The sequence below is a fragment of the Erinaceus europaeus genome, chromosome 4 (assembly GCF_950295315.1).
Source record: "Erinaceus europaeus chromosome 4, mEriEur2.1, whole genome shotgun sequence".
Classification (NCBI taxonomy): Eukaryota; Metazoa; Chordata; class Mammalia; order Eulipotyphla; family Erinaceidae; genus Erinaceus; species Erinaceus europaeus.
The window spans coordinates 24,111,667-24,137,872 of NC_080165.1; the positions used below are offsets into that span (position 1 = coordinate 24,111,667).

The following is a 26,206-nucleotide window of genomic DNA, read 5'->3' on the forward strand; positions in this document are numbered from 1 at the left end:
TTGTTTTTTTTTTTTGTAGTTATTATTGTTGCCATCGTTGTTGGATAGGATAGAGAAATGAAGAGAGGAGGGGAAGACAGAGAGGAGGAGAGAAAGAAAGACACCTGCAGACCTGCCTCACCACCTGAGAAGCGACTCCCCTGCAGGTGGGGAGCCGGGGTATCGAACCCGGATCCTTATGCCGGTCCTTGAGCTTTGCGCCACCTGCGCTTAACTTGCTGAGCTACTGCCCTACTCCTCCAGTTTTTCTATTCTTTACCCCTCTGGGAGTATGGACCCAGGATCTTTATGGGGTGCAGAAGGTGAAAGCCAGATGCTTCTGTAATTGCTTCCCCGCTGAACATGGGCATTGACAGGTGATCCATACTCTTAGCTGTTTCTTTCCCTAGTGGGGCGGGGCTCTGGAGAGGTGGGGTCCAGGGTACATAGGTGAAGTTATCTGCTCAGGGAAGTCAGGTAGGTATCAATTTGGTGGCTGACAAAGCATTAAGATATAAAGCAGAATAAATTGTTTAATAATTAGGAAACTAGGGAGTCAGGCGGTAGCACAGCGGGTAGAGCGCACGTGGCACAAAGCTGCAAGGACCCGCATAAGGATCCCTGTTCGAGGTTTAGGGACCTGGGTGGTAGTGCAGCGGGTTAAGTGCAAGTGGCATGAAGCACTCGGACCAGCACTTGAACCGCTTGAACCGAAGGATCTGTTCAAGCCCCTGGCTCACCACCTGAAGCGGAGTTGCTTCACAAACGGTGAAGTAGGTCTTCAGGTGTCTATCTTTCTCTCCCCCTCTCCGTCTTCCACTCCTTTCTCCATTTCTCTCTGTCCTATCCAACAACAATGACATCAATAACAACAACAATAAAATAACAAGGGCAACAAAAGGGAATAAAAAGAAAAAAAACCCTAGGTTTAAGCCGCTGGTCCCCACAGGCAGCTTCACAAATGGTGCAGTGCTGCAAGTGTCTCTCTTTCTCTCCATCTCCCTCTTCCCTCCCAGTTTCTGCCTCTATTTTAAATAAATAAGAAAGAAAGAATGAATGAAACCTCTGTACATCAGGAGAGGTGGGTCAGTAGCTGAATTGAGTGCAGGGCTAAGACCATAGATTCGATCCTCAGCATCTCATATGCCAGAGCAGGTGCTCTGGCTGATCTCTCTCATTTAAACACGTAACTATTTAAAGAAGAAAAGGAATCAAACCCAGGCAAGTCTCGTCCATGCTAATCCTGTGCATATGGGAGTCTGTTTGCTTCTGGTCCCTGAGATTTTGACTGTCCTTAGCATGGAGTTTCCTGAGTCACCTGTGAGTCAAGGGCTCAGCAGAGACAACACCTCAGTTTCTGGAAGACACTGGCCATCTAGTCAGATGGGGGGGGGATCCATAGGGGCACTGGAAAAGTGTGTGTGTGTGTGTGTGTGGTGTGTGTGTGCGTGCGTGTGGTGTGTGTGTGGTGTGTGTGCGTGCGTGTGTGTGTGTGGTGTGTGTGTGTGTGTGCGTGTGTGTGTGGTGTGTGTGTGCGTGTGGTGTGTGTGTGTGTGTGTGCGTGTGGTGTGTGTGTGTGTGTGTGTGTGTGTGTGTGTGTGTGTGTGGTGTGTGTGTGCGTGCGTGTGGTGTGTGTGTGGTGTGTGTGCGTGCGTGTGTGTGTGTGGTGTGTGTGTGTGTGTGCGTGTGTGTGTGGTGTGTGTGTGCGTGTGGTGTGTGTGTGTGTGTGTGCGTGTGGTGTGTGTGTGTGTGTGTGTGTGTGTGTGTGTGTGTGTGTTGGGGGGACGCCAGCAGGTTGGGCCCTAAGCCTTTCATTTCTGAGAGCCCTGGCCCCCTGCACATACTCCCCTCCCCTCCCTCTTTCTTTCTCTCCCTCCCCTCGAGTTAGGGATCAGGTCAGGCTCCGTCTCTCCTCCAGAGGGAGACTGCCTCTGCTGAGACCCAAACCTCACAGGCTGCTAGCGGTAACCCATGTGCGCCCCCAGTGCCAGTGGGAAGGAAGACCCCTCCAGGCGGGCCTCCAGAGCCCCGCCCCTCCCGCCTACCTCAGGGCCCTTGGCGCTGCAGACCCAAGTGGGAGCTGTGCGGAACTGAAGAGGTTAACGAGCATCTGCCTCCGAATGTGAATGTGTCTAGGTGATGTCAGTGGGAGCCGGGAAGGAGGGAGTCGGGAGAGCAGTGGGGCTTGGAGGCAGCAGAGGCTGCAAGACTGCCAAGGAACCCCCCCAACCCCCCAACACGCACACACACCACCGCCACCAGCTCCTTCTAGACTGCGGATTCAGGCGCTGGGACAAGGCAGCGGGCGCTGGAGGCTGCCGCAGCCTGCGTGGGTGGGCGGGCAGGCGACCCGCACCGCACCGCCACCGCAGCATGGACCTGGAAGCCTCGCTGCTGCCCGCCGGCCCCGGCCCCAATGCCAGCAACACCTCGGATGGTCCGGATAACCTCACCTTGGCGGGTGAGTTCTGAGAATGAGGGGAGTCTTCTTCCTGCTCTGGGGATGGGAAATGGGAAGGTTTCACCTCTGAGCCGAACTGCTAGGGAAACTTTATTACAGTTTTGGGAGGTGAAAGCTGTTGTCTGCTTTGCGCAGAAGGGCAGGGGAGCCGGGGACAGGAGGAGGCAAGGGCAGGAGCAGAAAAGACGTCAAAAGCACATTCAGAAGTGACAGGGGTTGGTGGCTAGCTCTGGGGAGACCAGGGAAAGCTCGCGGATGAGTCCCAAAAATGCAGAAAAGGCTACAGGCTAGAAAAAGCAATCAAGAGAAGTTGCAGAACTGTATTGGTGGCTGGGGGTCAAATAGCTGGAGGCTCGTTCATTCACCCATCACCCTGGATTTTTACTTAAATTGTGGTTGTGGGATCTGCAATAAGCTTACTAAGGCTGCAGGAAGGGATAACCCACAGAGCAGTGAGTGGATTAACTTTCCTGGTGGAGGAAGTTTCCTGGCATTTCCAGAGCTGAAATGCACTGGAATACTAGCTTTGAAGGAGGAAGAGAATAAGGAAAAAGAGGAAAGGTTTGTGTGAATTCTCAGGCAGCTGGGCTGCGACACACAGCTTGGGTCTCTGCTTACTCAGGTAGCTCAAGTTCAGAAGATGTAGACCAAGGAAATCCCTGAGAGGAAGGCAAGAGAGGGGAGGCCTGCTGGCTTGATGGGCCAAAGACAGCCACCCACAGAGATGGCCAGGAAGCTGTACACAGCTCCCAACCAGCTATTTCTGAAAGGAAACAATCAGGGAGGACTATAATAGGAAAAGAGAAAACAGAGAGAGAGAGAGCGAGAGAGGATGGCTTGTCCTTCTGAATATTTTGATGATGTTTCCTGAGGAGCCCCTGGATCCTTGCTGATTAATTTTCTGAAAACTGTTGTGGTTTGTGTCTCAGTGCTTTTTTGAAAAAAATGCAGGAGGCAAAGGATTGGGTCCTTCACCTAACAGGTGGTGTGGAAGAATTTGGTAGGATTAACTGGTGGAGGAAAGCAAAGAGACAAGATTAGCAAACATGTGGAGAAGGAGAATGATGGAGGATTCCAGACGTATGGTGAAAGCTGAAACGGCAGGGCAGGTGAACAAATGGGTAAACACATTATCTCTAGGGGCTGAGCATGCTGGGAGGAAGTTAGCCCCTAGAAAGCAGAGTCCATGATAAGTAGTCCATTCTTCATCCTTCTCTCCTCAGGGCAGCCTCCTCGAATAGGACATGTCTCCTATATCAACATCATTATGCCTTCAGTGTTTGGCACCATCTGCCTCCTGGGCATTGTGGGAAACTCCACGGTCATCTTTGCAGTGGTGAAGAAGTCTAAGCTACACTGGTGCAGCAATGTTCCTGACATCTTCATCATCAACCTCTCAGTGGTGGACCTTCTCTTTCTCCTGGGCATGCCCTTCATGATCCACCAGCTCATGGGCAATGGTGTCTGGCACTTCGGAGAGACTATGTGCACTCTTATCACAGCCATGGACGCCAACAGCCAATTCACCAGCACCTACATCCTGACCGCTATGGCCATTGACCGATACCTGGCCACTGTCCACCCTATCTCCTCCACTAAGTTCCGGAAGCCTTCTGTGGCCACCCTGGTGATCTGTTTGCTGTGGGCCCTTTCTTTCATTAGCATCACCCCTGTGTGGCTCTATGCCAGGTTAATTCCCTTCCCTGGGGGCACGGTGGGCTGTGGCATCCGCCTGCCCAACCCTGACACTGACCTCTACTGGTTCACTCTGTACCAGTTTTTCCTGGCCTTTGCCCTGCCCTTTGTAGTCATCACGGCAGCATACGTGAGGATCCTCCAGCGCATGACATCCTCAGTGGCCCCCGCCTCTCAACGTAGCATCAGACTGCGGACAAAGAGGGTGACCCGCACGGCCATTGCCATCTGTCTGGTCTTCTTCGTGTGCTGGGCTCCCTACTACGTACTTCAGCTGACCCAGTTATCCATCAGCCGCCCGACGCTCACCTTTGTCTACCTGTACAATGCGGCCATCAGCTTGGGTTATGCCAACAGCTGCCTCAACCCCTTTGTGTACATAGTGCTCTGTGAGACATTTCGCAAGCGTTTGGTCCTGTCGGTGAAGCCTGCGGCCCAGGGGCAGCTTCGCACTGTCAGCAATGCCCAGACAGCTGATGAGGAGAGGACAGAAAGCAAGGGCACCTGACACCTCCCCTGTCACCCTGGGCACCTCTGAGTCAGGACACCACAACCAACCCTAGGGAGAGATGCTGAGAAAAGCCAGAATGGCTCTTGGAGGATGCAGGGAGGTTGGGTGGTAAAGGGGTATTGTAACTAAAAACATTTCCCAGGGCCTGAAATTGCCAGGGGAGGTATGGGGCTGGGTTGGGGATAGGGGTGGGGGTATGGATATCAGAGATCCTCTTGGCAGAACAGGATGAGCTCTTTGAGTGGAATGGAAACTGAGCAAGAATATTTTGGTTTGAAAGTTCAGTTGTGTTCTATACTTGTTAGCTTCCAAATATCTTTATTCTTTTCCCCTATGAGAAGGTTGGTCGATTTAAAATCAGAACCAGGTTGTGAGCCACAGGCTATGCCACAGAGAGCCCTGTGTGCCAAGGTAGGGTGGCCTCAGAGCTCTATTCCGCTTCTCATTGACATCATGGAGGGGATCCTTTCTCCCAAGGGGGAGGCCGATGAGGAATGATGCTTGCCATGTCTCTGTGTTCTAGCATCCTGTGTCAACTTCACTTTATCTTGTGGGGATGCATGCTTATTTTGGGGTATGAGACACTGAGCCCTTAGGATTAAAAGCTCAATTTTCTAGGAGATCTACTAACTGCAAATACCAAGACTTCCTGGTGTGTATGTGTGTGTGGGGTCTTTCAGTTAAGAAAAATGGGGAGGGATGGGGGGGTGCAGCTGTGGGGACATTGTCTCTGTGGGACATGTTTGTCAGTCATCAGATCCAAAGTGTCTTGCACATGCAGGGGTCATTCAAATGCCTGGTGTGTTGGCATCATCTTTTCATGCTCGTCCTTTCTCTCCCCCAATAAAAACTGATTAAGGAAAATTGCCACCCACATCACTCTGAATGTTTTAGCATAATTGCTGGAGTTTGGGGGTAGAAAGAGGTGGGTGTGGGGGTGGGTGGCAGAAAAGGAAAAGGGGTTATTAAGCTGTGGACTCCAAACCTTGATTGAGACTGCATTTTACAATGCAAGAAGCAAGAAAATTGCTCATCTGAACAAACCCACAGGGAGAGTTCCTGGACACAAATGAGATTACTGTGAATTCATTACATTGTAGTTCTGCTGCTGGGCCTCTTCTCTGGACACAACTTCCTGTCTTCTGCTCAAAAGCACTTGTTTGTCACCAGTGTTCACCTGTCTGGCCTCAAGTCCTACCCCACCTCTCTCGCTGAGTCACCCGTTGCAGTGCTGCTAAGATCTGGTGTGAGCCACGTTGATCAGGAAGATTACAGATGGAGCCGCTGGGCGGCAGCCAAGGCTGCTGCTTCTTCACGTCTTCACTGCCGGGGGCTGAGAGCCAGGAGTCTAGCAAAAAACACTCAGCAGAGATAGCTCATGAAAGCAAATTGTGAGCTCACAACTTGTCCAGGCACATCCTTAAGGCAGGTGCACTTACAGAACCTCTTCTTGCTGTTTGTTTTTCACTGCAGATCTGCAGCAGGTAGCGTGTTTAAAACCTTTCCAGGTGCATGAGCGGGAGATAGCATAATAGGCAGAGAGATTCTCAGGCCTGAGGTTCTGAAGTGTCAGGTTCAATCCCCCACCATGAATCACTTACACTTTGCGCCACCTGTGCTTAACCCGCTGTGCTACCGCCCAGCTCCCAGGCCTAAACTTTCTAAGAACCAAGGGAAGATCTTGCTAGACAGTCAGAAATGGGCAGGTCACTCAGTTACCTGTGTAGTTGTCTCTTCAATTAGTGAAGATTAGTGGTCATCTCAGATAACACAGAAGGCAATATACTTTGATAAAGAAGAAAAAAAAATTCTTTTTTTCACCAGAGCACTGCTGGCTTATGGTGGTGTAGGGGATTGAACCTGGCATGATGTTGTTGTGCACGGGCCGCGGAGAAGAGAGAGAGGGGGTCCGGAGCGAAGAGGAAACACAAATCTTTATTTGCGCTGGCACCTCAGAGTTGGGTGCTAGAGAGGCAGGTTGGGCCACGTGGAGGTAGAGAAAATGGCCGCCTCACGCAGTAACCTTTCCTGCGTCTGAACACCGAAGTGAAGCGCTGGCAAGAGAACAAGGAGCAGAAGAAGAAGGGCTTTTATAGGAGTAGCTTTTGCGAGAATGGGAAGGGGGAGGAGTAACCATAGCACTCCAGGATAGGATGATAACTCTCGTGAGAATGGGAGGGGGGAGGAGTAACCAAAGCACTCCAAATATCGCGGGGGAAATAGACAATGCCCTGAGGGCACAACATGGTGAAACAGGCACTCCGGGAATGTCCCAACTCTTGTGGGAACTAGCAGTAGCCTGAGGGGACAACATGGCAGATGTGACTGCATCGGCACAATTTCCCAGCAGCATGAGACTCTGCATAACCATTATGCTATCTACCCCTGCCCTTAATTCTCTTTTTATATCATTCTGTACCAAGTAATATATTTATTTAGATACATATTTAATTCTCCCAATGCTATTTTTGGGTAGATAGCACTTTGTGCCCATTTCACAGAAGGTTACAGGGTAACTTAGAAAGGTTAAATAATTTATCTAAGTTCCGAGTTTGCAGCAATCTCAAGATTCACAACTATGTGTTCCTAAATTTCAAACCCACATGCTTTATTTACCTCCCACAGGTCATATCCTATCCTCAAACCAGCCTCACAAACTTCAAGATTCCCTCAAGTCACCACTCACCACACCCTAGACCTCATGCTTCTTGCCTTTGATCAGGCATCGATGGTCTGATGAGCCCCCTTTTTTTTTCTTTGCTGAGTAGAATTCTTGCTTACTTTATTTTTAAATTTTCATGTATTTATTTATTGGTTACAGAAAGAGAGAAACTGAGAGGAGGGGGCGATAGAGAGGAGGAGAGGGGCTGGTCAGCTGGTCATACGTGGCTAAGCACACAGGTTTAAGCCCTCAGAACCAACCTACAGAGGGAAAACTTTACTAGTGGTGAAGCAGTGCTGCAGGTGTCTCTTTCTCTCTCTCCCTATCTCCTTTTCTCCTTTTCCTGTCTCAATTCCTCTCTGTCCTAACTAAATAAGTAAATATATTTTCAAGTAATACATATTATCAAGTAAATACTATAAAAATTTTAAAGAAGGAGAGAGGTAGGGCCAAGGGCTTGAATCCAGATCCTTGCACATTGTAACATGTTGCCACGACCTGGTGCTCTTATGTTCATTTGTGGATTTAATTGCATCCTCCCAGTGTAGTCCGAACTCCTGCCCCACCCTCTCAGTGCCTCTAAATATAAACTTACTTGAAAACTTACTTGATTTAGCCAAGTTTAGATGAGTTCATCAAGGTGAGTCTTGATACAATATGACTTTTATCTTTATAACAAGAGGGATTTGGACACAGACAGATGCACACAGGAAAGATGACGGCAAGACATGAGGAGAATGCCATTGTGCAGGGAGGGAGGTGGAGTGATCATCTATATGTCAAGGAACAGAAAGCCCTGCAGCAACAGATTACACTTTCTGTGAGAACATGCTCCTGCTGACCCTTTGACTTCGAACTTCCTAGTCCCTAGTAGTAGTGTGAGACCAAAGCTGGGTTTGTTTTTGTTTTCATCACAGAGATTTGACCATTTTGGACTGACTTTTTCAGCTAGACATATAGAGACAGAGAGAGGAAAAAACACCACAACATAGACTATTCCTCCGATAAGGTGGGCACTGCCTTGTACCTGGGTCACATGAATGGCAGAACAGGCGCACAATATAAGTGAACTGTTTTGCCAGGTTGAAGTTAAGGCACCTCACTTGTGGCTAACATTTTCACCCCAAATGAGTTCCCATCTGGGGTGATTTAGACCTCTATGAGGAAAAAAAAAAAAAGAATGTCACAGGGAATTAATCACATCTGTGCTGGGATCCCAGAGCTCTGGGTTAACCCCCACTCCCTCAGGGAGCCCCTTGGCAGACTCAAGCTGAGTGTTCTTCCTCTTTTGTGGAGGTTAACACGCCCTGGGGAGGACTGTCTTAGTCACTCTTGATTTCTCAGCCTCTGTCACAAGCCATCCCCCAGCTAAAAGCTTAAGAAATGTTTCTAAAATTAAATCATCGAACACAACAAACGTCATAGAATGCCGGGCTTGGGAGGCAGGGCAGTAGTGTTCTCATTCAGCACAATGAGAACACAATGGCCCAGGAGACTCTAGAGAAGGTCTTTGTATATAACGACACCATTGTCTCATCAACTGGCCAAAGCAATTATCCCTCAGCCATTTCTGTCTCCAGTGCTTTCCTACCAGGTCTCACTGTCATCACCAGAAAAAAACAAAAACAGACAAACAAAAAACTCAGAAAACAAACAAAAATCCTTCTCTCCCCAGAAGGGCAGTGCTAGTAAATCCCTAGATTTAGCTAGTGTCTCTAGCACTTAGTATAGCATAATGGTTATGCAAAGAGACTCACATGCTTGAGGCTCTAAAGTCCCAGGTTCAATCCACCAAGCCACCATCAGCCAGAACTGAGCAGTGCTCTGGTAAAAAAAAAAAAAAAAAAAAAAAAAAGCCAAAATAGCTCAATTGGGAGAGTGTTAGACTGGGGGAAAAAATAAAAAGAAGAAGAAGGGCTACATAGTGGGGCACCCTGGTTACCCACACATACTGCCACACATAACGACCCAGGTTCAAACTCCCACTCCTACTTGTAGGGGGGAAGCTTCATGAGTGGTGAAGCAAGTCTGCAGGTGTATATTTTTCTTTCTTCCTTTTTTTTTTTTTTTTTTTTTTTTTACAAATCCATGATTCCTGGCAGCCGGGAACCACCCAGATCCTTGCGCAGGTTCTTGCGCTTAGTACTATGTGTGTTGAACCAGGTGCATCACCACCTAGCCTCCTTCTCTCTTCCTCTCTCTCTATCTCTCTTGTCTTATTTTCTCTGTCCTATTAATTTAAAAATTAAATAAATGTTTAAAAATGAACTGAAGTGTATACAGAATAGCTGCCCAGTAAAACATTCATTCTGTTTTCCCCTCTCTATTTCTAGTCCATCCTAGACTGTCTCACCACCTTCCTAGACTATAGCAGTAACTTCACCAGAAGACCTTAGTTTCCTATCTCTGTCTCCAACTCTGTCTATCTCAACACTAAAAACAGAGAAATGTTAAAATATTGTGTTCAGGGTTGGGGAGATAGCACAGCAATTTGTGCAACAGACTTTTTTTTTTTCTAGTCATCTCTGAGGCTTTACCACCCTAGGCTGATTTTTTTTCAGGTAGTGATAGAGAGCTAGAGGGGGAAAGAGACCATAGTGCTGAATAGCACTGAAGCCAAAGTAGCACACTAACCAAATGAACTGTTTTGTTGCTCCACAGTGGACTTTAATGGGGCTCTGAGGTACCCAGGTTCAGTCCCCAGTGCTGCTGTAAGTTAGAACTAAATATTGCTCAGGAAAAAATTATATATATAGCTCATTTTTGTTATTCTTTTTTGCTTCCAGGGTTATTGCTGGGGCTTGGTGCCTGCACTATGAATCCACTGCTCCTGGAGGCTATTTTTTCCTTTTCATTGCCCTTGTTGCTTATCATTGTTGTTATTACTATTATTGTTGTTATTGCTGTCATTGTTGTTGGATAGGACAGAGAAAAATTGAGAGAGGACGGACGTGAAGACAAAGAGGGAGAGAGAAAGAAAGACACCTGTAGACCTGCTTTACCGCTCATGAAGAAAACTCCTTGCAAGTGGAGAGCACGGGACTCCAACCAGGATTGTTATGTCGGTCCTTGCGCTTTGCGCCATGTGCACTTAACCTACTGTGCTACCACCCGCCCCCCCCATTTTTGTTATTCTCATGATTCTATAATATCCCTTTTCTGTTCCTACCAGGTTAACTAAAAGACCTGTTCTAACTCAAAAACTGGTCTCTTACATCCCAGAATGATTCTATTGTGTGTCTGTTGAAGACCAAAAGACAGAGAGAGGAAGAAAAAAGAAAAAGAAAAAAAAAAAGCTAAAGACTGGGCAGACTCTCAGGCACTTTCATCTTTGGGGATGGACAAAAGAGGAACCAGTAAAGTAGTTTATGGAGGATCAGTCTGAGAAGCAGGAGAGAAACTTTCCCCAAAGAAAGTAATAATAGTTGAGGACTGAAGCAGGTATGTTATGTGTTAAATTATATCCAAAAAGAGAAATATCCAAATCTGAACTTCCCAAACCTGAGACCATGGCCTTATTTGGAAATAATCTTTGCAGATGGAATAAATTAAGGATCACAGAATGAGATTGTGCTTGGTTTTAGGGTGAGTCCTAAATTCAATGACCCAGATGTTTTGGGGTAAAAGAAGGGAGGCAGAATCACAGAGTAAAAGCAAGTGAAGACTGAGACAGAGACTGGAATGATGGGTCTCTGAGCCCAGGACACAGGGAACTGCCAGGGCCACCAGGACCTGGGGGAGATGTGTCCGGTACACACTCGGAGCACCCCCGGGAGGAACCATGACAATTAAATTCAGGGTCTCCAGTCTCTAGAATAATGAGACAATACATTTCTCTTATATGCTTTTAAATTTTTATTTATTTATTTATTCCCTTTTGTTGCCCTTGTTTTATTGTTGTAGTTATTATTGTTGTTATTGATGTCATCATTGTTGGATAGGACAGAGAGAAATGGAGAGAGGAGGGAAAGACAGAGGGGGAGAAAAAGATAAGATACCTGCAGACCAGGGAGTCGGGCGGTGGTGCCGTGGGTTAAGCGCAGGTGGTGCAAAGTAATAGGACCAGTGTAAGGATCCTGGTTCGACCCCCTGGCTCCCCACCTGCAGGGGGTCGCTTCACAAGCAGTGAAGCAGGTCTGCAGGCGTCTCTCTTTCTCTCCCCCTCTCAGTCTTCCCGTCCTTTCTCCATTTCTTTCTCTCCTACCCATCAACGATGAAAACAATACTAACTACAACAAGGGCAACAAAAGGGAATAAATAAATAAAATTATTTAAAAAAAAAAGATACCTGCAGACCTGCTTCACTGCCTGTGAAGCAACTCCCCTGCAGGTGGGGAGCCAGGGGCTTGAACCTGGATCCTTACTCCGGTCTTTGAGCTTCACGCCATGTGAGCTTAACCTGCTGCGCTACAGCCTGATTCCCTTTCTTATATGTTTTTTTTAATATTTATTTATTTATTTATTCATTTCCTTTTGTTGTTCTTGTTTCATTGTTGTAGTTATTATTGTTGTCATCGTCGTTGGATAGGACAGAGAGAAATAGAGAGAGGAGGGGAAGACAGAGAGGGGAAGAGAAAGATAGACACCTGCAAACCTTCTTCATCACTTGTGAAGCGACTTCCCTGCAGATGGGGAGCCGAGGACTGGAACCGGGATCCTTACACGGGTCCTTGTGCTTTGCGCCATGTGCATTTAAACCTGCTGTGCTACCGCCCGACTCCCTCTTATATGTTTTTAAGGTACCAGGTTTATTGTATTCGGTCGTGGTCAACGTAGGAAACTAATATAGGCGATTGGAATAAGAAATGAAGTGGCTGGGGGCTGAGTGTTGCACCTGGTTGAGCTCACACGTTACAATGTGCAAGGACCCGGGTTCAGCCCCAGTCCCCACCTGCAGAGGGAAAGCTCTGTGAGTGGTGAAGCAGTGCTGCAGGTGTCTCTCTCTCCCTCTCTCTCCCCTTACCCTCTTGATTTCTGGAAGTCTCTATCCAATAAATAAATAAAGATACTTTAAAAAGGAAAAGAGGCTGTTGGTTGCCACTGGTAGCTCTGAAGCCCTAGGAACAACTTTTCCTGGAAGCTTGACTGTGGAGGGAGGAGGGAAAAAGAGACACAGGAAAAAACTAAGGCAATGTTACCAAAAAAAAAAAAAAAAAAAAAAAGCAGTAACAAAATGAAATGCTCCAGCTGGGGAAATATCTCAGCTGGTAGAGCTGGACTTGCCTGCCTGAGGCTCCCAGTGCAACCCCTTTGTCTTATGCATCAAAGTGGTGCTCTGGCTTCTGTTTCTCATGAAACTATCTCATATGAAATACGTTTTAAAAAATATTTTTTTAAAAAAAACACAAAAACTGTTAATGAAGATATTGCCCATCAAAAGGTTGAAAGGACAGAATTTTAAGGCTGGAAAGAGCCTCAGATCCGCTTCGTCATAAGCACATGAACTGGTGAGGCTATTTGTGGAAGAGTATTAATGTGTTTTCCTCTTTGTATTCCTTTTGTATGCAGCCTCCCTCCTCTTCTGCCAGAAGCATTTGTTTGCCTGTGAAAGGATTAGGAATGCAAAGAGGAACTCTGTGCTCAGCATTGAACATCCAACAAATATTCCTAAGCAAGAGAAAACTAATCTTTGCCAAGAGACAAAGGATCTTTTAAATAATTTTAATACACATTCATACACCGGGAGCCCGCCCTGGAGCACTAGGTCTCCTAGGTTTCTTAGGAGTCTGAGGATAAGACAGGAAAGAGGAGGCCAGGTCAAAGCCAGGGACTGAGGAAACAGCTAAAATCAGGAGGACTTGATTCTCTTTCCCATTTGGAACACAAAAAGGAGGTCCATTTGGGACTTGATTCTGCATCCACAGGTCAGAGGGGCAGAAGTGCTACATCGAAGTAAGGAGATGACCAGATAAATAGCTGTGGGGGGAATGGACTTCTTCAAGCCTTTCTGACTCAGCCCCATCAGGGTTTCTTGTCTGGGAACACAGGTGCTGGGTAGATAACTATGCCCAGCGCAGAATATGTCAGTAGCTGGTCTCATAGCAAGAGGCCACTTTTATCTCTCCATCTGCCACCTGCCCTGGGTAGGGAGAAGCTCAGGGACTCTGAGGACTTTGGAGAACTTTGGGGACTTTGAGAGGGCTGCTGCTGCAGTTGAGATGTAGGGACACTGACCCAGAGAGCAGTTGCTGCTGTCTTGGGAGCTGAGCAGTACTGCTGACCGAGAGAACAGCTGCCCACATGAAAAGCTGCAGCTGAGCTGGTGGGGAGCCCTCTGGTAGAGCAGGCCTGAGGGTGAGCTAACCTGAGGGAGAGAGCCAAGTTGAGCCCAGCAGAACCTGGGTGAGGTAAAGGGACTGAGCAGAGGGGGACTAAGCTGAGACTGATCCCCTCCAGAAAAAAAAAAAAAAAAGATATACCTGCCTTACCTCTGCCTTGCCTCCCTCTGTCTCCTTTCAGCTCTTGCCACCCATATGTCCCTGCTTGGAACAAATGGACAGTGTCCAGTCCTCACTCACAGGACAATGACCTTGCTCCTCAGGGCTGCCAAGGATCCTAAAATTTTTGTGGGATCAAGTAAGGGGTTTTGGAGTCTCAGGGCAGGTAAGAGATCTTATTATCTGTGGGACCTCATGCCTGGGGCAGGATTCTAGCACTGGGTAGCAAGACGAACTTCAGCTGACCACACAAGTGTCCTGCTCAGTGCATCTGGCTACCACCCTCACAGAGAATGGCAGGAGAAAGAAAAAGGACTTAGTAATTGCTTTTCAGAGACTGGGTCACTCAAGAGAGACTATTTAAACTGGAAGGTGCTGTTGTACCATGAGTTGGCAAGTGAAGCTTCCTTTCCACTTCCTGCAGTCATGGGAAACAGAGAAGCAACATTTGTCCTTGGTTTTTGCTTAAATATTGATCTGTGATCGTTTTGCTCACGCCACTGTCACCCAAGCGTTGATTCAAAGCCAAGGAAGCCTAAATGGAATGCCCTGAGCAACATTTCTTTTTTATTTAAATTTTACTTATCTATTCATTTGATAGAGACAGAGAGAGAGAGAGAGAGAGAGAGAGAGAGAGAGACTCGAAGTACTGCTTCACTGCTTGTGCATGAACCTTTTCCCCTTCAGGTGGGGACCAAAGGATTGAACACAGGTCCTTGCCCAAGCAACATTTCTTTTTCTTTCTTTCTTTCTTTCTTTCTTTCTTTCTTTCTTTCTTTCTTTCTTTCTTTCCTTTCTTTTCCTTCCTTCCTTCCTTCCTTCCTTCCTTCCTTCCTTCCTTTCTTTTCCTTTTTGCCTCCAGGGTTATTGCTGGGGCTTGGTGCCTGCACTATGAATCCACTGCTCCTGGAGGCTATTTTCCCCCCTTTTGTTGCCCTTGTTTTTTTATCATTGTTGTTGTTATTATTGTTGTCATTGTTGTTGTTGTTGGATAGGGCAGAGAGAAATCCAGAGAGGAGGGGAAGACAGAGAGGGGAAGAGAAAGATAGACATCTGCAGACCTGTTTTACCGCTTGTGAAGCGACTCCCCTGCAGGTGGGGAGCCAGGGCTCTAACCTGGATCCTTATGCAGGTCCTTGTGCTTTGCACCATGTGTGCTCAACCAGCTGCGCTACTGCCACCACCCCCCCCAAGCAATATTTCTAAAGCCTGCTAGAGAAAGAGGTAGGGGCTAGAGAAATGAACAGGTTACTCAGAGACCCAGAATTTGGAGACTGAAGGTAGGTGTGTGTGTGTGTGTGTGTGTGTGTGTGTGTGTGTGTGTGTGTATGTGTTTAAGTGAGACAAGATTCTCCTGGGGATAGCTCTAAGGATAGTTGCCTCTGTGGTAAAGTGTAGAAAAATCCAATTCAGAGGTACAAATCAACACTGCCAACCACCCTATAATCTAGGCAAAGCACTTTTCCAAAGGAGAACTAATTAAGACAAGGGCTCCCAAACTGTAGGGAAGTTTGTGATTAATAGAAAAGTCAGATTGTGGGCTTATCTTTGACTCACTTAATTCTCTCTACTGCACAAGGCCAGCCTGCCTTCCTTCCCCCAAGCCTGTCTCTCTCTTCTTCTTTCTCTTATAGTCATTATTAGAATTTCATTGCTCCAGGTTGGTTTCAGATAGAAAGAGAAACAACATAGCATCTCATCTGCACACTAGAAGCAGCAAAGCCTTTTGACACCTTGTCTCTGTAAGCCAGCTGCTATAGTCTAATCATGCAGTAATGGCACTTGGACAAGAGTGGTGGGGATGGAGATGCAGATCAGAGAAAGGTGCATTTCTAGAACTCCGTAAGGAGCACTTACTGAGCAGTCTGGAAGATGACACCGTAGGTAAAAACTTGGACTCTTATGCATGAGGTCCTGCGTTTGATTCCTGGCATCTTATGTTCTAGGGTGATATTCCAGTTCTCTCTCTCCTCTCCTCACTAATATAATAAGTAAACCTTTTTTTTTTTTTTTAAAGGAGTGCCTACTTATAGTCTTGAACTACTCCCATGTGGTGTACCAGAGGTTTGATTCTGGGTCATACATATGACAAGACAGGCATCTCCCAAGTGGGCTATTTCACTGATGCCTCCTCTGTGTGAATCTCCATGTAATGAACCCAGGGCCTTGTGCCTATGCAATATTACTACCACTGAATAACTGAATGTCCTTCTCAGGCTAATTTTTTTCATTCTTTTAAAAATATTTTATTTACTTATTGGATAGAGAACAGAGAGAAGTTGAGAGGGAAGGGGTTTGGCTGGGAGGGAGAAGGAACGAGAGACACCTGCAACAATGCTTTACCCCATGAAGGTCCCCCCCCGTGAGTTTTTATTTTCCCCAGAGAAAGAGACAGAGAGAAGAAATACTATATTAGTGAACTATCCTTAGAATTCTTCTATGATGCTCCCATGTGGTACTAGGGTCAAAACCACTGTCTCATACATGGCAAGGTGTTCTAGCTACTAGGTGAGCTATCTTTCCACAGGTATTGTTAAAAGAAGAAGAATCAGGGGACAGGTGGTAGTGCAGCGGGTTAAGTGCACATGGTGCGAAGCACAAGGACTGGCCTAAAGATCCCTTTTTGAGCCCCTGGCTCCCCACCTGCAGGGGAGTCGCTTCACATGCATTGAAGCAGGTCTTCAGGTGTCTATCTTTCTCTCTCCCTCTCTGTCTTCCCCTCCTCTATCCATTTCTCTCTGTTCTACCCAACAACAATGACAGCAATAACAAAAATAATAATAACAGCAATGATGAACAACATGGGCAACAAAAGGGAAAAAAAATGGCCTCGAGGAGCAGTGGATTCATAGTGCAGCCCCAGAGATAACCCTGAGGCAAAAAAAAATAAAGAGAGAGAGAGAGAGAAAGAGAGAGAGAAGGAGAAGGTATAGAAGGAGAAGAAGAATAGGTTGGGTGGTGGCATGCCTGGTTGAGTGCACATTATAATTTGCAAGGACCTGGGTTTGAGCTCCCAGTCCCCACATACAGGGGGAAAGCTTTGTGAGTGGTAAAGCAGTACTGCAGGTGTCTCTGTCTCTTTCCCTCTTTATATCCCCCTTCCTTCTCAATTTATGGCTGTTTCTAGTCAATAAATAAAGAAAGAAAATTAAAAAAAATTTAAAAACAGGAGAAGAAGAAGGAGAAGGAGAAGGAGAAGGGAAGGGGAAGGGGAAGGGGAAGGGGAAGGGGAAAGGGAAGAGGAAGGGGAAGAGGAAGAAAGAAGAAGGTGGTCCAGGAAGTGGTACAGTGGGTAAACTTACAAGTATGAGGTCCTGAGTCCTGTCCTCGGCATCACATGTGCAGCTCTGGTTCTTCTCCCCCACCTCATTAATAAAATAAATCAATAAATCTGGGATCAGTGTGCTTCTTTGTCCGGTGTGCAACCCAGGTTTGAGCCCAGTTTTCACTGCATTGAAGGGAGCTTTGATGCTATGGTCTCTTTCACTCTCTTTCTGCATCTCTATATCCAAAACAAACAAACAGATTTTTAAAATAAACAACCTAGAGGTGCTGAGCTTCAATGTTTTCATTGCACAGTCGGGGGTTCAGATAAGACCAGTGTAATGTGAGCCTGCACACCCTGTGCTTTGCTCACTGTAGTCTAACTGAAGGAGGAAAGTGGGAGTCAAGGAGGAAGAAGCCATCAGCTGAGGCTAGTGGGTCAAGTCTCTACTGACCTCTCTTTAGAGACCTAAAAGTTGGTTGCCTTTCAAGCAAAGTGGCTGTTTGTCTCCCTGCCTAGCCCACACCTCCCAAAGGTCTCCAGGCTGGGGACAGGGTGCATGACCTCGAGACCTGCACAGGTGCTGCTTCCTGTTCCAGCGCTGAGAGCTTGGGCACTTTACTAAAGCTTCAGAGCCTGGAATTGCATTCTGTGACCATGGGGATAATGGTTCCCACCTTACTGAACTATTGGGTGGATTAAATGAGAGTATGAAGCCTCATGCAGAGAAAAGTGAAAATTAATTTAGTAGAACAGGGAAGTAGCTCAGCTGACAGAGCACAGGGCTTATAAATGTGAGGCCCTAGGTTCGATTCCTAGTAACATTATATTCTATGGCAGTGATCACAGTCTCTCTTACTTTCTCATAAGATAGATAAATAAATGTTTAAACATTTTCTTTTAAAAAATTATTTGTGAGAGAAACAGAAAGAAAGATGCAAAGAGAGAGAGAGACCAGAGCACTGCTCAGCTCCAGCTTCTGGTGGTGCTAGGGACTGAACCTGGGACCTCAGAACATCAGGCATGAAAGTCTTTGTTGCAACATTTGTCTGTTGCCCCCACCCTGCAGCTGTATTCCTCAGCACTGGGCAGTGGGGTGGGAGGCGGAGTTCTGGAAATAAATGCTCTGGAGGAAGCAAAGTGATTCTCTGCTCAAATAAAACTGGCTCGAGAGGTATATTCAGGCTAGCTTCCTCTGACCTTGATCTTTGGCGTCCTTAAAAATCTAAAATCCAAAAGAGCTTTTATTTGAAGGAAATAGAAGAGTCTCCTTGGGAACTTGGGCCACCTGGTGCCTTCGGGAGGATCAGAAAAGGCTGCTCAGGTCCGGAGGGCTCATCACAAACTGCTGCAGGAGGGATACTGGGGGCATCTGTTCACTGTAGGGAGGAGGGCCACTGGCTCCCAGCATCTGTCTCTGAAGGGGTAGGGGTGGGGTGTCACTGTTAGAAACTGTGTTCTGGGGAGTCAGGGGATAGCGCAGCGGGTTAAGCACACGTGGCGCAAAGTGCAAGGACCAGCGGAAGGATTCCGGTTCAAGCCCCGGGCTCCCCACCTGCAGGGGGTTCGCTTCACAGGCGGTGAAGCAGGTCTGCAGGTGTCTATCTTTGTCTTCCCCTCCTCTCTCCATTTCTCTCTGTCCTTTCCAACAACAACGACATCAATAACAACAATAACTACAACAACAACAATAAAAGAACAACAAGGGCAACAAAAGGGAAAATAAATAAATATAAAAATTAAAAAAAAAAGAAACTGTGCTCTGACCTCAAGAAAGGAATGTCAGACTCTATTTTTCTCAAGTGATGTTGAGGGAAAGCAGCCCCTGCCAGGTGCAGAAAAAAGAAGAAAGCTCTCTCTGGGCAGCAGGGGAATTGGGTTGCCACGGTAACGAGCTCCTTCCCAAGTCCACTCATTACATAGCTTTGGAGTTAGACTTCCTCTTATGTATACAGCTCTCAGTTTTGATTCCCCCATCCTGCCACTGACTCACTTCTCTGCCTTCTTTTGGAAAATCATGACAGAAGGAATCACTGATCTGTGCTTTGCACGCCAGTCCCTGTTGTCCCTGGGATGGGATGCTCTGTTTAGTTTCCATGGGCAAATTCAGGAAAAGAAGCCTCCTCATCATCTGTGGCAGGAAGCACCAGTCAGGACAAATTCTTTGAGTAGCAATTTGGCAAAATGGAAGTGCTTCCTCTCTACTGTTTGACCTCACCATTCTGGGAACTTAGCCCTGGTGTTGCAGCATTGTTTGTAACAACAAAAAACTGAGCATGGGGTTCAGGCGGTGGTGCACTGGGTTAAGTGCACATAGTCCGAAGTGAAAGGACCAGCTCAAGGATCCCCACCTGCAGGAGGTCACTTCAAGGCGGTGAAGCAGGTATGCAGGTGTCTCTCTCTATCTTTCCCTCTTCTCTCATTTTCTCTCTATCCTATCAAAAAAAAAAAAAAGGCCTCCAGGAGCAGTGGATTCATAGGGCTGGCACTGAGCCCCAACATTAACCATGGATGTAATAAAGTAAATAAAATAATAATAAAAATAAATAAATAAAATTTAAAAATTGGGCACAACCTTCCTAAAATTAAGTCAGCTGTAGCTGCATTGGAATATTGTGTGACTGTCGGAATAATGAGTTAGATGGGCACATCTATATGTACTGATATGTAAGGGAAGATGTATTGCGAAGTTTAAAAAACAAGTGGGGCTTGGGAGATAACTCACCAGGTACAGGGCACATTTCCAAGTGTAGAATTCAGTAGTAGTAGTACTGCTTTCATGGTTGTGCAAAACCATCTCCTGAAATTTAAAATTTTTTAAAAATTATTTTTATTTATTGGGTCGAGACAGCCAGAAATTTAGAGGGAAGAGGAGATAGGGAGGGAAGTTCCACTTCACCTCCAGGGGGGAAGCTTCACAGGCTGTGAAGCAGTGCTACAAGTATTTCTCCTCTCTTGCTCACTATCTTCCCTTCCTCTCTCAACTTCTGTTTCTATCACAAAGAAAAAAAGAAAAAGAAAGAAGGAAGGAAAAAAGGTGATAAGATGGCAGCCAGTAGTGGTGAATTTGTTGTGTAGGCAACAAGCTCCAGAAATAACCTTGGTGGCAATAAAAAATAAAACAAATTTATTGAAAAACCAAGTTTTTTTTTTTTCTCCAGGGTTATCACTTGGGCTGGTGCCTGATGCAGGCACTACTAATCCACTGCTCCTGGCAGCCATTTTTTACTTTTATTTTTTCCATCTATTTTATTTGATAAGATAGAGATACATTAAGAGGGAGAGATAGAGAGGGAGGGAGAAAGGTAGACACCTGCAGACCTGCTTAGCAGGGGCTCGAACCCTGGTCCTTGTGCAGGTCCTTCTACATAGCACAATGTGAGCTTAACCGGTGTGCCACCCCACCCAACTCCCTAAAAAGCCAAGTGCTTCAAACTCAGGAAGTAGAATGGTTGTTACCAGGGACTGAAAAGAGATGATGTTATTATTATTACTATCATTAGTTATTGTTTTACTGGGAAATTATTTAAAAGACAGCTGTTGGGGATAGTGTTTTTAATAGGTAGAGAGTTTCAGTTTTGCAACATAAAAATTCTGGAGAAAGAGGTTAGCTGGTGGTGCACCTGGTTGATGCTCAATGACCTGGGGTCAAGCCCCTGTTCCCCACCAGCAGGGGCAAAGTTTTGAGAGTGGTGAAGCAGTGTTGCAGGTGTCTCTCTGTCTCTCTCCCTATATTCCCCTTCCCTCTCAATTTATGATGGTCCCTACCCAATAAATAAATAAATATATTTAAAAAAAATTTTTTTAATTCTGAAGATGGGTTTGTACAACAATGAAAATACTACTTCTGAACTCTACACTTGGAAATGATTAAGATGACACATTTTATATTCATTGTATTTTTTAAGGATACAGTCATATTAACAGTGATGCTTTCTTTTTTATATAGTTTATTAATTTGTTTTTTAAATATTTATTTATTTATTTCCTTTTTGTTGCCCTTGTTGTTTTATTGTTGTTGTAGTTATTATTGTTGTTATTGATGTTGTCGTTGTTGGATAGGACACAGAGAAATGGAGAGAGGAGGGGAAGACAGGGGGAGAGAAAGATAGACACTTGCAGACCTGCTTCACTGCCTGTGAAGCAAATCCTCTGCAGGTGGGGAGCCGGGGGCCCGAACTGGGATCCTTTTGCTGGTCCTTGCACTTTGCACCACTTGCGCTTAACCTGCTGCGCTACCGCCCGACTCCCTAGTTTATTTATTTGTATATTATTGGATAGAGAGAGAAATTGAGAAGGGAAGAAGAAAGGACAGGGAGAGAGAGACAGTGAGACCACTGCAGCCCTGCTTCACCACACATGAAACTTCCCTACCGGAAGCTTGAACCTGGGTACCGTGCACTGTGATGTGAACGCTCAGCTAGCTGCACCACCACCTGTCCCCATATTCATTGTATTTTACTGTATCTTTCTTAATTTCTTAATTATCTTTATTTATTTATTGAATATAGACAGCCAGAATTTGAGAAGTAAGGGGGAGATAGAAAGGGAGAGAGTCAGAGAGACACCTGCAGCCCCACTTCACCACTTGCAAAGCTTTCCCCCTGCAGATGGGGACCGGGGGCTTGAACCCTGGTCCTTGTGTATTGTAACATGTGCGCTCAACAAGGTGCACCACCACCTAGCCCCTATATCTTTTTTATTAAGCAGGTTGCAGAGTAGAATTGATACTTATACCATGATCTTTTTCCCCCCACCAGCTTGGTGCTTACATGATTAGCATTTATTAGGTAGGATAGACAGAAATAGGAGTAGGGGAGATAAGAAAGAGAGACACCTGAGGACTTGCTTGTGAAGCATCACCCCTGCAGTTGGGAATTGTGCACTCAAGTGGGTGTGTCATCACCTCTTCCCCATCTTCTTTGACAGAAGGTGAGGGACAAAGAGAAATGAAGAAGGAAAGAGAAATAAGGAGAGGGAGAGAGAGGAGAGACACCTGCAGCAGTGCTCATGAAGCTTCATTCCTGCAAGTGGGGACTGGGACTTGAACCCAGGTCCTCTTACATGGTAATCTGTGTGCTTGAGAGAAAGAGCCACCATCTAGCCTCTTATAGCATGCTATTATTTGTGTGGAGTTTAAAAAGAGTTATACAGTTTTAGAATGAGGTCAGATTAGTTGTTATCAGTGGTTATCAGTGGTTATCTTAGAAGGTTGAAGGAACAGAGGAATTGGCACTACATGGGAAACACCATGGAACAAAGGAAGCTCCAGTGTTCCTCTCTCTCTCCAACCCCCATCTCCCATTCTGTGAATGTATGAAAATTTAGCCTTAAAAACAAAAAATAAAATTAAAATTTAGCCTTGAACTGATGCAACTCTGCATGCTATCAACACACACACACACACACACACACACACACACACACACACACACACACACGGACCTGAGGGAAGAGTCAGTGGGTAAGTGGTTCTTTGGGTAGGTGGCTCAGAGCATAAACTACAGGACTTACATGCATGAGGCCTCAGTACCACATGTGCTAGAGTGGGTGTTTTGGTCTCTCATTAAAAATAAATGAATTTGGGCCAGCAGGTGACTCACCCAGCAGAGCACACATGTCACTGTACACAAGGACCCAGGTTCAAGCCCTTTGCTACCACATGGGAGTTCCTGCAGAGGAGAAACTTCACCAGGGGCACTGCAGCAGTCAGCCTCCATCTCTCTCCCTCTCCTTTCCTCCCCTGCCCTTTATTTGGAGGAAAGGGAAAAAAAATTGTCTCCAAGAGCAGTGGTGTCATATAGGCATTGAGCCCTAGCAATAACCCTGGTGGCAAAAGATAAAAAATATATATAATAAAATAAATCTTGTGACCCCAGAGTGGTACAGTGGCTAGAATGTTAGATCTAAAAGCATGGGGTCTTGAATTTGATTCCTTCATCACATGTGCCAGAATGATGCTCTGGTTTTCTCTCTTGTGTAAATAAATCTTAAAGAAAACCACCACCACCCCCCCCCCCCCGTCCTCACCTGCAGGGGGAAAGCTTTGCAAGTGGTGAAGCAGAGCTGCAGGTGTCTGTCTCTCTCCCTCTCTATCACCTCCTTCCTTCTCAATTTCTGGCTGTCTCTATGCAATAAATAAATAAAGACTAAAAAATTTTTTAAAAACCTGGATGCTCATGTCAAGTGAAATAAGTCAGAAACAGAAGGATGAATATGGGATGATCTCACTCTCAGGCAGAAGTTGAAAAACAAGATCAGAAGAGCAAACACAAGTTGAACCTGAACTGGAATTGGCATATTGCACCAAAATAAAAGACTCTGGGGTGGGTGGGTGGGGAGAGTACAGATCCAAGAAGGATGACAGAGGACCTAGTGGGGGTTGTATTGTTATATGGAAAACTGAGAACTGTTATGCATGTACAAACTATTGTATTTACTGTTGAATGTAAAACATTAATTACCCACTAAAGAAATTAAAAAAAAAAAAAACTGGATGCCACTTTGCATTTTAAAATTCCTTTCTGCAGTTTATTTTATTTTTATTTTTTCCTCTTTTGTTGCCCTTGTTGTTTATTGTCATTGTAGTTATTATTGTCATTGTTGTTGGATAGGACAGAGAGAAATGGAGAGATGAGGGGAAAATAGAGAGGAAGAGAGAAAGATAGACACCTGCAGACCTGCTTCACCACCTGTGAAGTGACTCCCCTACAGGTGGAGAGCTGGAGGCTCAAACCGTAATCCTTATGCTGGCCCTTGCACTTCTCGCCATGTACGCTTAACCCGCTGTGCCACCGCCCGGCTCCCTGCAGTTTTTAATATATATATATGATTAGCATCTACTATTTTTATAATTTCAACAAGTCAGAAGAGGTGATGCTATTAACATGCCTGCTCTCTTAAAAGCAGATGTGAATTCAGCAGATATGTATTGAGTATAACCTGCTGTATACAGGAGCTATGGATGGAGGGGAGAATAAGCAAGCAGGATGGCCACTGCCCTTTTGGGGGCTCAAGTCCCCTTGTTCCCTAGGAAGCAGAAAGTCCAGACTGCCACAGACACTAGTGCTGTGGTGGGAAACACGAACAGGTGAGGCCACACTTTCTCTCAGGGGAGCATGTCCTCTCATACCTCCAAGGAGATGACATTTAAGCTGAGACCTGACAAATGAAAATGGACCAGCTAGGGACCAAGAGGAGTGGGCATTCAGAATGAGCAGCAGAGATTGCAAAAACCTAGAGTGGGAGAAAAGAGAAGGTGTGAGGAGCTGGAACGGGAGAGTAGGTGGTGAGAAGGCCTGGATGTCCCCAGAGCAATGGAAAGGCACAAAGGCACCACAGGATTCTAATGGGAGAGTGGCAAGATCTGATATATGTATTTAAAGATCATTGTAGCTTGCTAGGGGGCAGGGTTCAGGGATGGGATAAAAAGGGGGCAAGAGTGAAAGCAGATAGACAGGATAATGATGTCTTTATTAGCTTCCTGCTGAATGACTTTGACAGGGATTGTGGTTTTACAGGAGGCTAGAAAATTGCAGGTAATTACTGAAAAAGGTTAGAAGAGTGTGTTTGAAAAAAAAAAAAAAAGGTTTGCAAAAACACACGAAACCAGAGAACACTTGTTGTCTCACTTGAAGTTGGGGGAGGAGGAGGGTCAGCATCTTTTCTTTCCACACTTGAAGGTGACTGTGACCCAGTTGGATTCTGTTTTGTTCATTTTCAGACCCAGGGACCCTGGCAGTAGAGTAATTCCACTGCTCCTGGCAGACTTATCTTTTTTTTTTTTTTTTTAATTTCAGATATAGAGAGAGGAGAAATATCCACTGACTGTGGTACTTCCCCGGTGTCATCTGTGGCGCTACTATGTGGAGTAGGGTACAGGGGGGGGCTCACACTTGGATTCTCAGGCATGGTACCAGATGTTGTACCCTGTACAGAGGAAACTAGCCACCAGCATCTCCTGTTTTGCACAGATTATGACTCGGGGTGGGGGGCTTGAGCTGAAATTCTGAATTTCTAACAAGTTCCCAGGTGAGACCATACCAGGAACAACATTGAAGAAAGCAAGTTAATGGAGCTGGGCAGTGGTTGCACAAGGACCCAGGTTCAAGCCACTGCTTCCCACCTGCAGGGGGAAATCTTCAAAAGCAATGAAGCAGGACTGCAGCAGTCTCTCTCTCTCCTTCTCTGTTTCTGCACCCCCTCTCAGTATTTCTCTGTCCTGTCAAATAAAAAAGGGGGAAATGGCTGCCAGGAGTGATGGATTTGTCATGCAGGCACCAAGTCCCATTGATAACCCTAGTGGTTAAATAAATAAGTAAATAAGTAAAGGAGAGCTGGCTGTAAGAACTTCCATTTTCAAATTGTTCAAATTCCTTTTTGAAAATTATGATTTGCTTTTTTTCTGGAAAAAAGAAGTACCAATCATAGTGCTATTTTCAGTGGGCCCTGTAAAACAACCTGCTTGTAACAGGAGCAGACAAACTAGAATAGATCAGAAAGTGACCCAGGTCACTCTAGCCTAAGTCACCCAGCAGCAGTGGGCTCATCATCTCCTCGGGGAATCTCATGACTCCAGAGCAAAATGAAGCTGAGAGTGAACATTTAAGTACAAATTACATGCACCACCTGGGGAGGGAGCTCAGCGCACTTGCCTGTGTGAGTTCAATCCCTGGTACCACATATGCCAGAATTTGTCTCTTGTTAAACAAAGAAGTATATATTTGAAACGATGTATCATTGTGGTATAGGAAGTGGCACAGTGTGTGAGGTGCTGGACTCTTAACTATGAGGTCCTTATTTCGGCTTGCCTATACCAGAGTGATGCTCTGGTTCTCTCTCCTCTTCCTCCCTCCCTCTTTCCCCTATTTCATGAATAAATACAACCTAAGGGAGGAAAGACCACCATTAAGAACTAGTTATGTTTGAGTGTGGGGGAGTGCAGGCAGTGGCACACAAGTTAAGCACACACAGTACAAAGTGCAAGGACCTGCTCAAGGATCTTGGTTTGAGCCCCCAGCTCCCCACCTGCAGTGGGGGTCACTTCACAAGTGGTTAAACAGGTCTGCAGGTGTCTATGTTTCTCTCTCCCTTTCTATCTCCCCCTCTTCTCTAATTTTCTCTCTGTCCTATCAAGTAAAATGGAAAAAATGGCCACTAGGAGCAGTGGATTCATAGTGCAGGCACCAAGCCCCAA

General features: G+C 45.9%; 2 protein-coding genes across 2 annotated transcripts in view; both read left to right on the forward strand.

Moving 5' to 3' along the window:
* The window catches only part of SGSM3 (small G protein signaling modulator 3), a 421,214-nt gene that overhangs the window by 315,026 nt on the left and 79,982 nt on the right, over positions 1 to 26,206 (forward strand). The window lies entirely within an intron of this gene.
* Positions 1,750 to 5,513, forward strand: MCHR1 (melanin concentrating hormone receptor 1). The gene is made up of 2 exons (XM_060189006.1): positions 1,750 to 2,440; positions 3,664 to 5,513. Exons 1-2 carry the CDS (start codon positions 2,119 to 2,121, stop codon positions 4,641 to 4,643), a joined length of 1,302 nt encoding a protein of 433 aa, XP_060044989.1. The 5' UTR covers positions 1,750 to 2,118; the 3' UTR covers positions 4,644 to 5,513.